General features: G+C 43.2%; 1 protein-coding gene across 2 annotated transcripts in view; it reads right to left on the reverse strand.

Moving 5' to 3' along the window:
* Nucleotides 1-12,584, reverse strand: part of RNF144A (ring finger protein 144A) — a 98,506-nt gene that overhangs the window by 36,530 nt on the left and 49,392 nt on the right. For both annotated transcript variants that reach the window (XM_048845440.2, XM_048845441.2), the window contains exon 2: nucleotides 3,376-3,521. In XM_048845440.2, the coding sequence (XP_048701397.1) occupies nucleotides 3,376-3,521 (146 nt within the window). The remainder of the gene's footprint in view (nucleotides 1-3,375; nucleotides 3,522-12,584) is intronic.

Raw genomic sequence — 12,584 nt, forward strand, 5'->3', positions numbered from 1 at the left:
TAAATATAATACGATGGGAAATTGTAGTGTCTTTGCCACTCCTCTGCTGATAAGGCATAATCTGTTCCATTCAATTCATTGGCAAGTCAGCCGGTATGCAAAAGGAAACAATACCCGCATTCTATCTTTCCAAATAGCAATGTTGTGCTATTGTGTTAACGTTGGGAGGAGATAATCCTTCATGAGATTCTGACACCAGCACTTCTGGGGTCATACAAGGGGCAAAGATTCCTCAACGCTATAATATTTCTGTCTGTGCAAATCTGCACATTGATCTAAGTTCTGCATCCATTCTGATGGTACCGCACTGAAAGATTGCTTTGAGAGTAAAATATTCCTGCTCTCTTTCTCTATATACACTAGTTTAGAAAGTGACTCTAGAACTAACACAGAGAAAATCAACATAAAAGTACCATTCACATTTTTTAACCAATGTGCTACGATATTTTTTTTCATTTTTATTCTGTATTTCCATCATACCACTTGGACAAAAACTTTGCATGCACTGGTCTGTCAAGAGCTTAAACACATACTGAGTTAAACATTTTGCTGGTGTATTTTCACTGATACTGGAGAGGTTGTACAATGGATTAGCTGATCCAGTGTATTTAGGGCCTAATCCAAAGACTGATGAAGTCACTGGAAGCCTTTCCACTGATTTCAATAGGTTTAGGATTTGGCCCTTAGTAAAATCAATTGTAATTTGTTAAACTGTAAATGCTTTGGGGCAGGGACTGAGGCCTTGTGTTTAAGGCATTCATGAATTCTCGGTAGAATTCCCAGCTCTGCCACTGACTTCCTGGGGAAGTCAGTCTGTCTCAATACCCCAAAAGTACAAGGGGGATAATAATATTTCCCTGTATCACAGGGAGATTGCAAGAATAAATGCATTCATTTTTCTGAGTTCCTCAAACACTACTGCGCTGAGGGCCTTGTAAGTACCAAGACAGAAAGACTGTTTAGGTTTTTGTGTAATTCGCCATGTTGAGCAGACTATTGAGGATAAACAAATACTAATTCTAAAAACTGATTAATGTACCTGATTGAATTAGAGACACTATGTTAATGTCTCTGTGTTAAGTTTACTTAACCTGTTACTAGGGCACAGTTTATCAGCACTTCCTAATGATTTATCTAGAAATAGAAAGCAACAATGATATTCTACCAGGAAGAATGGAAGAAGTGAGCAACAGTAGGGAAAATGTCAGGGAACCGTACCTGGTGCAGCAGTTCTCCTCTGGGCTACCATTTGGAAGTTACAGTGAAATGAAACTAAAATATCCAGCAGCTGATTTAAGGAATAAAGATGTGCAAAACTTAGCTGTGAATATAAAAAACTATCCTATGGACAACACAGACTGGCTTTGCATGAAATTATTTCATACCCTTCTGCATACTTGACCAATCACTCCCTACACAAAGGCATATTGAAGCAATTCTTATTTTTAACTGAAGGGGCACAGTATTTGTCCCAGGCCTCACATTCAATTTTTTTTTCCCCAATTCAAAATCATGGAATTATATTAAGAAGGACTTGAAGAAGGAAGTGACATAGAGAAGAGAAAATGCATTCACTAAACTCAACATCATATGGAAATAAAAGATTCACAGCACCAGAACAAAACTGAAAATTTTCAACTCAAACATAATCTCAGTGCTAGTATACAACTACAAAAGCTACAGAAAACTGGAAGCCTTTGAAAATAAGTGCCTATTAAAGATTCTAGGCATTGGTTGGCAAGACCTCATCACCAACGAAGAGCTCCAAGGATCACCAACAAGTGGCTCATCTCCAGCAGAATCACAAGGAAGTGCTGGACATGTTTGGGGCATGCACTCCACATGCCAATCCACAGACACTCACATGAAGTCATCAAATGGAAACCAACTACTGTGAGGAAACGAGGGCATCCAAGGGGTAACCTTAAGAAGAACCCTTAGTAGGGGCAGCAGAAACAGTTGATCTTAACAAAATAGAGCATGTAGAAGCAGCAGCAGCAAATGAGAGGAATGGAAGAGACTAGTTTCCACTCCTTGAGCCAACACTGGCACAGGAATGCTGTAATAATAAATAGTAAGTGACTTTAATGAACAGGGTGTTTTGATGGTATGTTGCTTTTTGAATGATGTAAAAAAATAATCAGTGCAGCTGGTTATAGGGTGCTCTGATTTCTTTGTTTGAAACACTGCTGCTAAACAACAGACACCTCCAAGTTCTTTCCCTTTCTCTCTCTGCTCCCTTAGCTCTTCTGCTTCAGTTTCTCCATCTATAAAATGGGGATGTCAACTAACCTGCTTCACAGCAGCTCTGAGAGCATCCATCAGTTGATTTCTGTACAGTGTTTTGATGATGGTGCTTGCTAAGTATCACATTTAAATGCTCACGACAACTACAAACGTACAATATCCTGTACTTAACTGTCACTACGCTCTTTCCCCTCTCTCATCCAAGGCACGTACTCACGCAATAAGGCAGTGCCAACAGAAAACTGTTACAAAATTTGGGTTATTCATTATTTGTTGACATAAGTACCCATAACGTGCCATGTAATTTCCAATCACAAAAGAGTGCCTGGCCTCTGCTCCAAAGAACAGACAAAAGGAAAGAGGATAGTTTATAACGTCTGAGTAGAGTGGTCAAGGAGGTAAACATCCACAGCGAAATACTGCTTGATTATCCCAATTGCTCCCTCCCCACCCCTTTTTAGGTGGGGCATAAAATTAGTTGCTAGCTCTAGTTTAAAAAGTGCAGCACAGATCTTAATTCTCAGTTCAAAGGCTCTAACTGCTGCTCACACAAATTAAGAAAAACAAAACAAACATGTCTGACAGATAACCTGTAACTCCTTGATTTTTCATCTTAAAAGTCACACAAAGCCTGAAAAAAATGGATAAGAGAAATCAGAATGCCTTCCCTCCCAATCACAAACAGGGCATGGAGCAGCTCTGTATCCTTTCCACAGACAGAATTCCAGCTCCTTGGCTATAATAGGGTGTATAATCCTGACATACCTATTACCACAAGGATTTGTGACCACTGAACCTGTGTGCGACTGCAGACGTACCAGATAATTCTTCTCCTGCCACTGACCACCCTGTAAGCCATATTCATCCTCCACAATGGGATACATGAGCCTGGCTCTGGGAGATTTTCACGGCGTGCGAGTTGCACAGGACCCCTGTGTGCATACCCAGAGTGTAGGGGTGCTATGGCTCTGTTGCACTTCCAATGCTTTGGGGACCTTCTGCAGTTCCAACACTTTTGAGTGAATTGTACTCTACTGAAGTCAACATAAAAAACAATGCCTCATCCTGACCCTGAGATATAATAAGGCTATATTTTTATACACACATGTAATAAAAAAGCAAACCAACCAGAGTACAGAAGATGCACTGGCATTGCGCTATTGTTGTCATCTGTTCCACAGGATATTCCCCAAGACAGAGTTTACAGGACACCAAAGGATCAAGTACCAAGTCCCAGGTAGGCCTGTATCTGGCTGTAGTCATTGCAGAGCAGTCTGAAAAAAAACAACAACAAAAGTGAAAAAATAAAATATTTCCATCACAAACCTTACTACATTCCTGGGCACTACATTCCTTATTTTCCATATCCACTGCTGTCTACTAACTGTTAGGAAATTAAACACAGTAAATTATTATTATTATGTGTACTGAGGTAGTGTACAATGTATTGTATTATGTGCATCTCAAAGATACAGCCCCACACCTGAGAGAACACAGGATCTAGATAGACAAAGGATAGGTGACAAGTGCGGAAAAGAGATGTAACATACAAGCAAAGTGATCGTGGGGACAGTAGGCAAAGAAACATCCCATTAGTTGCAGATTTCTCTTTGCTGGAAGTTACGCACTAAACTCCAACAACCCCCCTTCCGGCCCACAATCCTGCCCTCATCTTTCTTCCACAAGGTATATCATCATTTGATCCTCCATCCCATGTAAGGGCCTAATACAAAGCTCATTGAAGTCACTGGGGACCAGATTTACAAAGGCATTTAAGTGCCTAATGGGATTTACAAGGGCACCTAAGAAAGTTAGTGCCTAAGCCCCATTGAAGTCAGTGGGAGTTAGGTGCCTAACTTGTTTGACGCAATCTCACTAGGTGCCTAACTATATCTTTAGGTGCCTACATACTTAAATTTTAAACCTGGCCCTGGGATCTTTCCACAAGCTTCAAGGGGATTCAGCTCTGGCCTTACGTGAGTGAACAAGCATAGCACCACAGTGCAACAGTGCCAGAATTTCAATTAATTGCATGAGTTTATAGCGCAATCATAAAAGTTCACTTGTAGGTCATTCATTTAATTTTGATCCATTTGGGTAGTGACCAAAAATCTGGAGTAGTTAGCTCTGGTGGCAAGTATGAAATGAATGTGTGGGCGCTATCCAATTCTCAGTGGGCAGTTAATCAAAAAACCCCCACAAATAATTGCTTTTCACAGGCACCTCTATCAACTACCTTGAAAGACCAAGAACTAAATAACCCTCTTCGTGTCCTTGGAGGAGATCTTCCAGGCCAGTGTTCAGGCACAGTGGTGAGGCAGCACAGGATAAGTTTTCATGGCTTTATCTATTTTCTGGTTAAAGCACTGTCACTCTCCAGCACTGAAAATTCCATAAAGTGTTAATATTCTCACTCTGGAAAATATTAACTTAAAATATTAAATATTAATATTAAAAAGTGTTAATATTCTCACTTTGCTCATTGCAGAAACGATCAAAGGCAAACAAACAATATTTCAGTTCAGCCATTGTTAAGTCACAGGATTTTAAAGTAGTAACTGTAAAGTAGTAATTAACTGCAAACTCCACAAAACTTTTGTGTGTAGCTGTGATGTGCTGCTTATGCTGTTCAGTTGCAGGCCTGGATCCACAAAGCGAAACTGGAATGGTTGAAAAATTAACGAAGCGAGGGCTATCCAATGCACATGAGCATTATTTTTTTGCAATAGTACTGCCCCGGACACACTCATTTTTCCTCTCTAATTCATGCTTCAAAAGGCACCAAGTTCCGGTCACCTGTTCTCCTGGCTGAGGTAAACCATCTGTCTTACTCCGACCCCTCTCTGAAGGGGTTGCTTATTTAAAAAGAAAAGCAAGGTTCTCCCCTCTCAGGATATGTGTGCTGCCTCTACATTGCATTATTAGAACCGAATATGATGCAAATCATGATCTATCCAAAGAGACAGGAAGATAAACCATTTGCAGTTGGGTGTTGCTTCAATTAAGAGCATCTGGTCAACGTTACAGTAGAGCAGAGGCTAAGGCACAGGGATGCCTGAAGAATAGACAGGCAGAGAACCTCTCTCTTTGTAGGAATCACCTTTGTGAATTCCTCAGTATTCACTATACCCACTCCTAAAGTTGCACTGCATTGCAAGAACCAATATTTGCTGATATTTTTGTTCCTAGTACCAGCGGCAGGCTGACCACTTCACTGGTTTAATTTTAGAGTGATTTTAGAGAGAGAATCAGAATGGGCTAGGCCTCACCCATGCCCGAGTCTTCATTAGATACTGGGTACGGTCACTTTGCACTCACTTAGATGAGACTGGAATGTAAAGCTAGGTGTCATCAGGATACTGACCACACTGCCTCACTAATTTCCCCTGAATGCAGGTTGGACAAAATAGGACCTTGTGGAAGCACACATGACACAGAGCTTAGGTCAGACGAACAGTTGCCTATTACTACCCAGAAAGAAAACATACCTGCTCAGAGTATGCACTCAACAAAAGTGCCTCAGCTCAAAGACCTGAGGACTCCAGATACTGCTGGGAGTGCTTCACCATATCAAGGAAGTTAGTTAACCTTCCAAAAAATGAGAGCTTCATAAAAGGTTGATGGAACTGGAGAGATTATCTACATTAGAAAATGGTTGCTTGAGCAAGCATCTACATTATTTTTTCCAAGACATGCCAGTACTTTGTCTTCCCTCAGGGAAGCACTGACTGTTCCAAAAATGGCCACAACTCTTCTACACTGGCTTTAACCAGCCAGGAGGTACATGGATCTATCTTACTCTGTATCTCTGGACTTCTGACACTTATTGCAGCTCTGGAGATGTTGAGAAGCTGAAGCTCAGATTTTACCACTCTGCAAAACTTGGCATAAAGGCTTAGATAGCCACCGCCTGACTGAGTTTCTTTTTCCCCCAAACAACCCACATACAGCGTTAAAAGAAATGTTTACAGTTAAAGCCCAAGTCTGCTGATATTTGCTACACTGCAGATATGATTCCCCCAAAGTTTACAAATTCACTGAAGAGAGCGGAACTTTTGATGTTAGCCCCCTCAGCTGTTAGGAAAGCTTAGACTCTGTCTACACCAGGGGTGGCCAACCTGTGGCTCCGGAGCCACATGCGGCTCTTCAGAAGTTAATATGCGGCTCCTTGTATAGGCACCGACTCCGGGGCTGGAGCTACAGGTGCCAACTTTCCAATGTACCAGGGGGTGCTCACTGCTCAACCCCTGGCTCTGCCACAGGCCCTGCCCCCACTCCACCCCTTCCCGCCCCCTCCCCTGAGCCTGCTATGCCCTCGCTCCTCTCCCCTTCCCCCCAGAGCTTCCTGCATGCCTCTCCCCTTCCCCCCAGAGCTTCCTGCATGCTGATCGGGAGGTGCGGGGAGGGAGGGGAAGGTGCTGATTGGCAGGGCTGCTGGTTGGCGGCAGGTGCTGGGAGCCAGGGGGGAGCTGATGGGGCACTGCTGATGTATTACTGTGGCTCTTTGGCAATGTACGTTGGTAAATTCTGGCTCCTTCTCAGACTCAGGTTGGCCACCCCTGGTCTACACTGTAGTTGGGAATGACTCTCCTAGCCCAGGTAGACCACTAAAAATAGCAGTGTGGATGCTACTGCTAGTCACCTGAGCGAGACCCTGGTCAGCCTGATCTGTCACCTGAGCTGCAATGTCCACACTGCTATTCTTAGTGTGCTAGCTCAAGTGGAACTAGAACAAGTCTGTCTACCCGGGCTGGGAGGCTTGCTCCCAGCAGCCACACAAACATAGCCTTACAGTCTCTAACCCGCTAGAAAATGTCCTTTTAAAGTAAAGTAGAGAGAAGGGCACAAAAAGCAGTATCCCATCATATTTATTTTTAGTGAAAACTGATGTAGCCATGAGAGAGAAAAAACAATCTCAGGTTCAGGGACGCTCTGGATTGCTACCTCTGAGCACTGACATGCTGTTTCAAAGAAGATGTAAAAGTACTGGAAGACTGCACGGCATAATGGCTCAATGCATGAGGTGTGCTGTGCAATCTGACTTGACACACTTTCTTTTTGAGTTCGGACATTTCCAGGTGCCTCAAATCCAAGTTTTGAAGAATTTTAGACAGTGTCTTTATTGTTAACCCCCACTGTAAGCATTAGAGGAATAAAATAAACAAAAGTGATTTCTCCATACCAAACCCTAATTTACCTGGCATTGTTTACATTTACACACCGTTCCATGAAGCATTTGACCTTGAATGATCACACACATATTTCTGTGTTTGTACTGGCACCGCTTACGAATACACTTCACTGGGCAAATTTAGGCTCTTGTGCACTGGCATGTGTTGCTTATGGTAACAGAGAGAAGGAAGTATGAGACAGCAGGCAGTGGGGAAAGAGATGTACGTGAGTTAGGGATGGACTTGCATGGCTCAGGAAGACCAAAATGCCACAGGTTGTTGTGACATTTCCAGCCCACACTGAAGGGGTGGGTGCTTATGCAATTCAAACTAAAACCTTAAACAAATACACCAATCTATTCAAAATCTATGTTATGCAAATTTGAGGTTAGTCACTAGGGTGCATGGGCCTGGGGACAATTCCACCGCCCCACACTTGTCTGTCCACTGTGTCCTATGATGGTGACCTAACCACATCAGCCACATCATCAGGGGTTCGTTCACCTGCACATCTATCAAAGTGATATATGCTATCATGTGCCAGCAATACCCCTCTGCCATGTACATTGGCCAAACCGGACAGTCTCTACACAAAAGAATAAATGGACACAAATCAGATATCAAGAATTGTAACATTCAAAAACCAGTCGGAGAACACTTCAACGGAGAACACCCCTGGGACACTCAATAACAGACTTAAAAGTGGCAATTCTTCAACAAAAAAACTTCAAAACCAGATTCCGAAGAAAAACTGCAGAACTGGAATTAATTTGCAAACTGGACACCATCGAATTAGGCCTGAATAAAGGACTGGGAGTGGATGGGTCACTAGAAAAAGTAATTTTCCCTCTGCTGATACTTACACCTTCTTGTCAACTGTTGGCATTGGCCTTGTTAGCACTACAAAAGTAATTTTCCCTCCCTTGGTATTCACCCCTTCTTGTCAACTGTTGAGAATAGGCCACTTCCACCTTAATAGGAATTGGCTCGTTAGCACTGACCCCCCACTTGGTAAGGCAACTCCGATCTTTTCATGTGCTACAATATATATTCTGCTTACTGTATTTTTCACTGCATGCATTTGATGAAGTGGGTTTTAGCCCACGAAAGCTTATGCCCAAATAAATTTGTTAGTCTCTAAGGTGCCACAAGGATTCCTCATTGTTTCTCCTGCAGCTATAACTGGATTGAATAGCCTTCCTTTGTATTGCCATCTCATGTGGGGACATCTCTTCTCCCTCAGCTATTCTTCTGTGACACTATGACACCTGTCTCAAGCAAGCACCCTAGGGTCCAGCAGAAATTGGTTACCTAATACAATTGTTATTTAACTGATGGCCTCTTGAACTCAGTGGGACTCTAAAGATATAAGTAAGCAGATTTTGACACAGGGTTCAGAGAGCAGGCAGAGGGTGCCGCTATAGGCTTGCTTAGAGCACCTTTGACATACCAGCCTTCAGGCTGAGACAACAGGACACACAACAAAGGATGATAAACATCAAGTGCATTTATAATGCAATGATGTAAAACCAATAGTTGTTCCCATGGTCATTTCAAGAATCACTACTGCTTAATGGCATTTTTTAACCAAGTATTAATTTCAGTTTCTCAATATATTACAGCATTTCACACTTAACTTCTCATTGTTTTACAATCAGGCATATATGAGAGTATTTGTCTTTACATCTTTCTCTTGGTCTTCCACAATCTTAATCCAAGGCTTCCAAAATGATTACCCATTGCAACTTGAATCTCTGCCAAGTTCTTACTATCATATTCCAAGTAAGGAAGTCTGGCACCCACTGGTAAGAAAATATCCGCATTTATCTGTGGTGTAAAACCAAGAGCAAAGAAACCTGACTACTTGTTAGTGGAAAAAAGTTTTCCAAATCCAGCATTGTCTTTTTTCTCTGTTGGGAAGTATAGGGTATTAAGCTCTTCAGGGTATAAGCTGTGGCCTTCTTTGTGCTTGCTTGGCACATTTGGGAAAATACCACAATATAAATAACAAATCTCCACATCAAAATATCCCCCACACGTAATAAGACAATTCAGTTACCAAAAACAACAGAAGCAGACACAAAAGCATGTTCTGTCAAGATCCATTCACCAGAGTGATTCTCCCAGGGGATCCTAGCTACAGACTATTTAAGATTTCAGAGTGTGTTCCTATGTCTTTTAATGACACCGAATATTGCTTACAGTAAGGACAAGAAAAGTCTAAGCAGTTGGTCATCTGTTGCTGGGTGCCTAAATAACTGCTGGTTGAGTTGGGATACCTAGAAAATGACCCTGTATATATACACTTCAAATACACAGGAGTAAAGCCTTTTACCTAGTGTAGTATACTTCACCCATTGAACAGATTTTAGCTCATTGTGAATTCAGACCATTATACAGGTACTGCAAATTGTCAGCTCAGTATGTGGGGCATGAGAGCGCCTCAGGTATTAATGGTAGTTTGCATAATTAAACCCTCATAAGGAGGGTTGAAAACAAGAGTGCAACTTGATCTTAAAATTCACCTCGAGATTTCTACTGCAGTTAATGGCAGTTTCATGCACATATCTGAACAAAATTTGGTCCACACCATTGGACACTGAATTTGTAAGACATGCCAGCATGACATTTCCTCTTCTGGAATAGCCTTGTATTGAATGCTGGGGAAAGAGATCATCATGAGTAGTGATGTATTCACTTTACTGAGTGATCCAGAAGCTATTCAGAGCTATCCTCTCATATATAATCAGAGCTATCTGATTCTGTAAATTACCAACCATGCTCTGCACATCACTACCTGGAAATGAAATCAGTCCCAAGAGTGACTCAATCACTCTTTAGAGTTCTGCTAATGTAGCATGACTATTTAAACACCAATGTATTTACATTAAGCCGGGAGAAAAACACCCTCTCACCCAACCTAATATTTACTTTCATTATTTCTATGCAATACCCAATGACCCAAAACATCATAATGAAGATAAAATGGATTTCTGTAGCACTCCTTGCCTTTGGGCAACTGTTTCTACTTGTTATGTGAAGATAAATGGCAATATTAATTTACTGATAAAATAAGCCATAATGTTTCAAGATCTGTAAAAGGCAGAGGGGATTGTGTATGGGATGAGGGAGGAATGAAGCAGATGCTCACCTGCATAAATCTCAAATAATTAATGCAATAAGAATTTCTAAGGTACATCGTCACTGTAGTATCTGCATACAATTGCTGTCAATTACATCACTTCACTGTGGTCCCGCACTCGCAATGCCACGTGTTGCCTGGGGAAGCGCATCGGCTGCCGCTGGGAGTGGTGTGAGGAGTGCCAGGAGCTAGGAGTCCTGGTGCCGCAGATCAGGTCCAACGACAACACCACCGTCACCGCGAGCACCGGGGCATGCTGGAGAGGACCCTGAAGGCAGCCATCCATTCACTGTATATGGAAACCCTGAAGCGTAAACCGGACCAGGGTAAAGCTTTCGAACTGAGCAGCAAGTGGGACACCAGCAACCACTTCCTCACCGGGGGCGGCTTCACCCGTTTCGCCGACTGGCAGTTCGTCCACCGTGCCCGACTCAACTGCATCCTGCTCAACGGAGCCGTCCGCCATAGGAACCGAGACAAGCGTTGCGGGAAGTGCAGCTACTCCAACGAGACCCTGCCCCATGTCATGTGCAGCTGCAAGCCCCACTCCAGAGCCTGGCAGCTGCGCCACAACGCCATCCAGAACCGCCTGGTGAAAGCCATCGCACTGCGCCAGGCAGAGGTTGCCGTGAACTGCGCCATCCCTCGTACCGACAGCCAGCTTTGACCTGATGTGGTAGTCACCGACGAGGCCCAGAAAAAGATCATCCTCGCCGACGTCCTGGTCTCCTTTGAGAGCAGGACCCTGGCCTTCCGCGAAGCCCGAGCTCATAAGCTGGAAAAATACGCCCCCCTGGCCAAACCCCTGAGAGCAAAGGGCTACAAGGTGCAGATGGATGCCCTGATCGTTGGAGCCCTGGGCGCTTGGGACCCCTGCAACGAGCGTGTGCTGCCGACCTGTGGGATCGGTTGACGCTATGCACGGCTCATGTGGCACCTCATGGTCTCGGACACCATCCCATGGTCCAGGGACATCTACATCAAACGCATCACCGGCCACCGACAGTACCAGGGAGGTGTGAGCTGGTACGACATCGTGCATCAATTATGGGAAAGGGACTGAGAGGCTTTTTCCACTGGACCGTATGAACTGGAACCATAAACTCACTGAACATTAAATCCCACCAAATGAGGGTAAATCCATCCTCATCATCGTATCCACTCATTATACTCCACACCTGAACATAGCCATTATATGAACAACATATCCCCATATCTTAATGTCTGTACTTTGACAGGTTAAACTTTTACCCCCAATCGGGGAGATTGCAGATTATGTATTCCTTACGCCACCCGTTCCTAAACTGAATTTTGCACCCCTTGATAATCTGTACCTTATTCCCTGAAACTTCTATGCTTAAACTCTGTACCGTTTTCTTTTTACTTCAACATCATCTTAATAAAATTATTAAATCTGCATACAATTGCTGTCAGTGCAGTGCTAATTTTCCATATGACTAACTGGAAAAAAATATGATTGCAAGGTAGTGTAATGGATTATATTGAACTACAGGTGGATTTATATTGGTGTGCCAACTCACCAGCCAGTGCTACAAATAAAGCTCCCACAGAGGCAGAATTTCAGGCTCTTTTTATAAGGTTGGATTTATTTCTCTGAACAGTCCAACACAAATCAAACAGATAAATTGGGTTCTGCTGCCTGGCCTTTTTCCAGCTCCTTTACCTTGACCCAGGGTCTCCTACAGGATCTCTCTCACAGCTGAGCAGCTTGATGGCCCTTTGTCTAAGGACCAGGTGACCTGCCAACCTGAACACTGGCCTTAGACCCATTACCTGGGAGGCAGCTAGTCAGTCACAGGTAGGGCTAAGCCCTCTGCCTTTAATGGGTCATCATCCCACGCCGTGGCCGTGCTTGACACTACATATTAACACAGGATCTCATCCAAATACCATTGAAGTCAATGGAAATAACCCTATTGATTTAAATAGGATTTGAATCAGGCCCTTAAAATGTGGTTCTTATGGCTGATGTCCTTTTTCATTAAAGTGGCCCTTGCTATTAT

Source organism: Caretta caretta, chromosome 3 (assembly GCF_965140235.1).
Source record: "Caretta caretta isolate rCarCar2 chromosome 3, rCarCar1.hap1, whole genome shotgun sequence".
In the NCBI taxonomy this organism is placed as follows: domain Eukaryota; kingdom Metazoa; phylum Chordata; order Testudines; family Cheloniidae; genus Caretta; species Caretta caretta.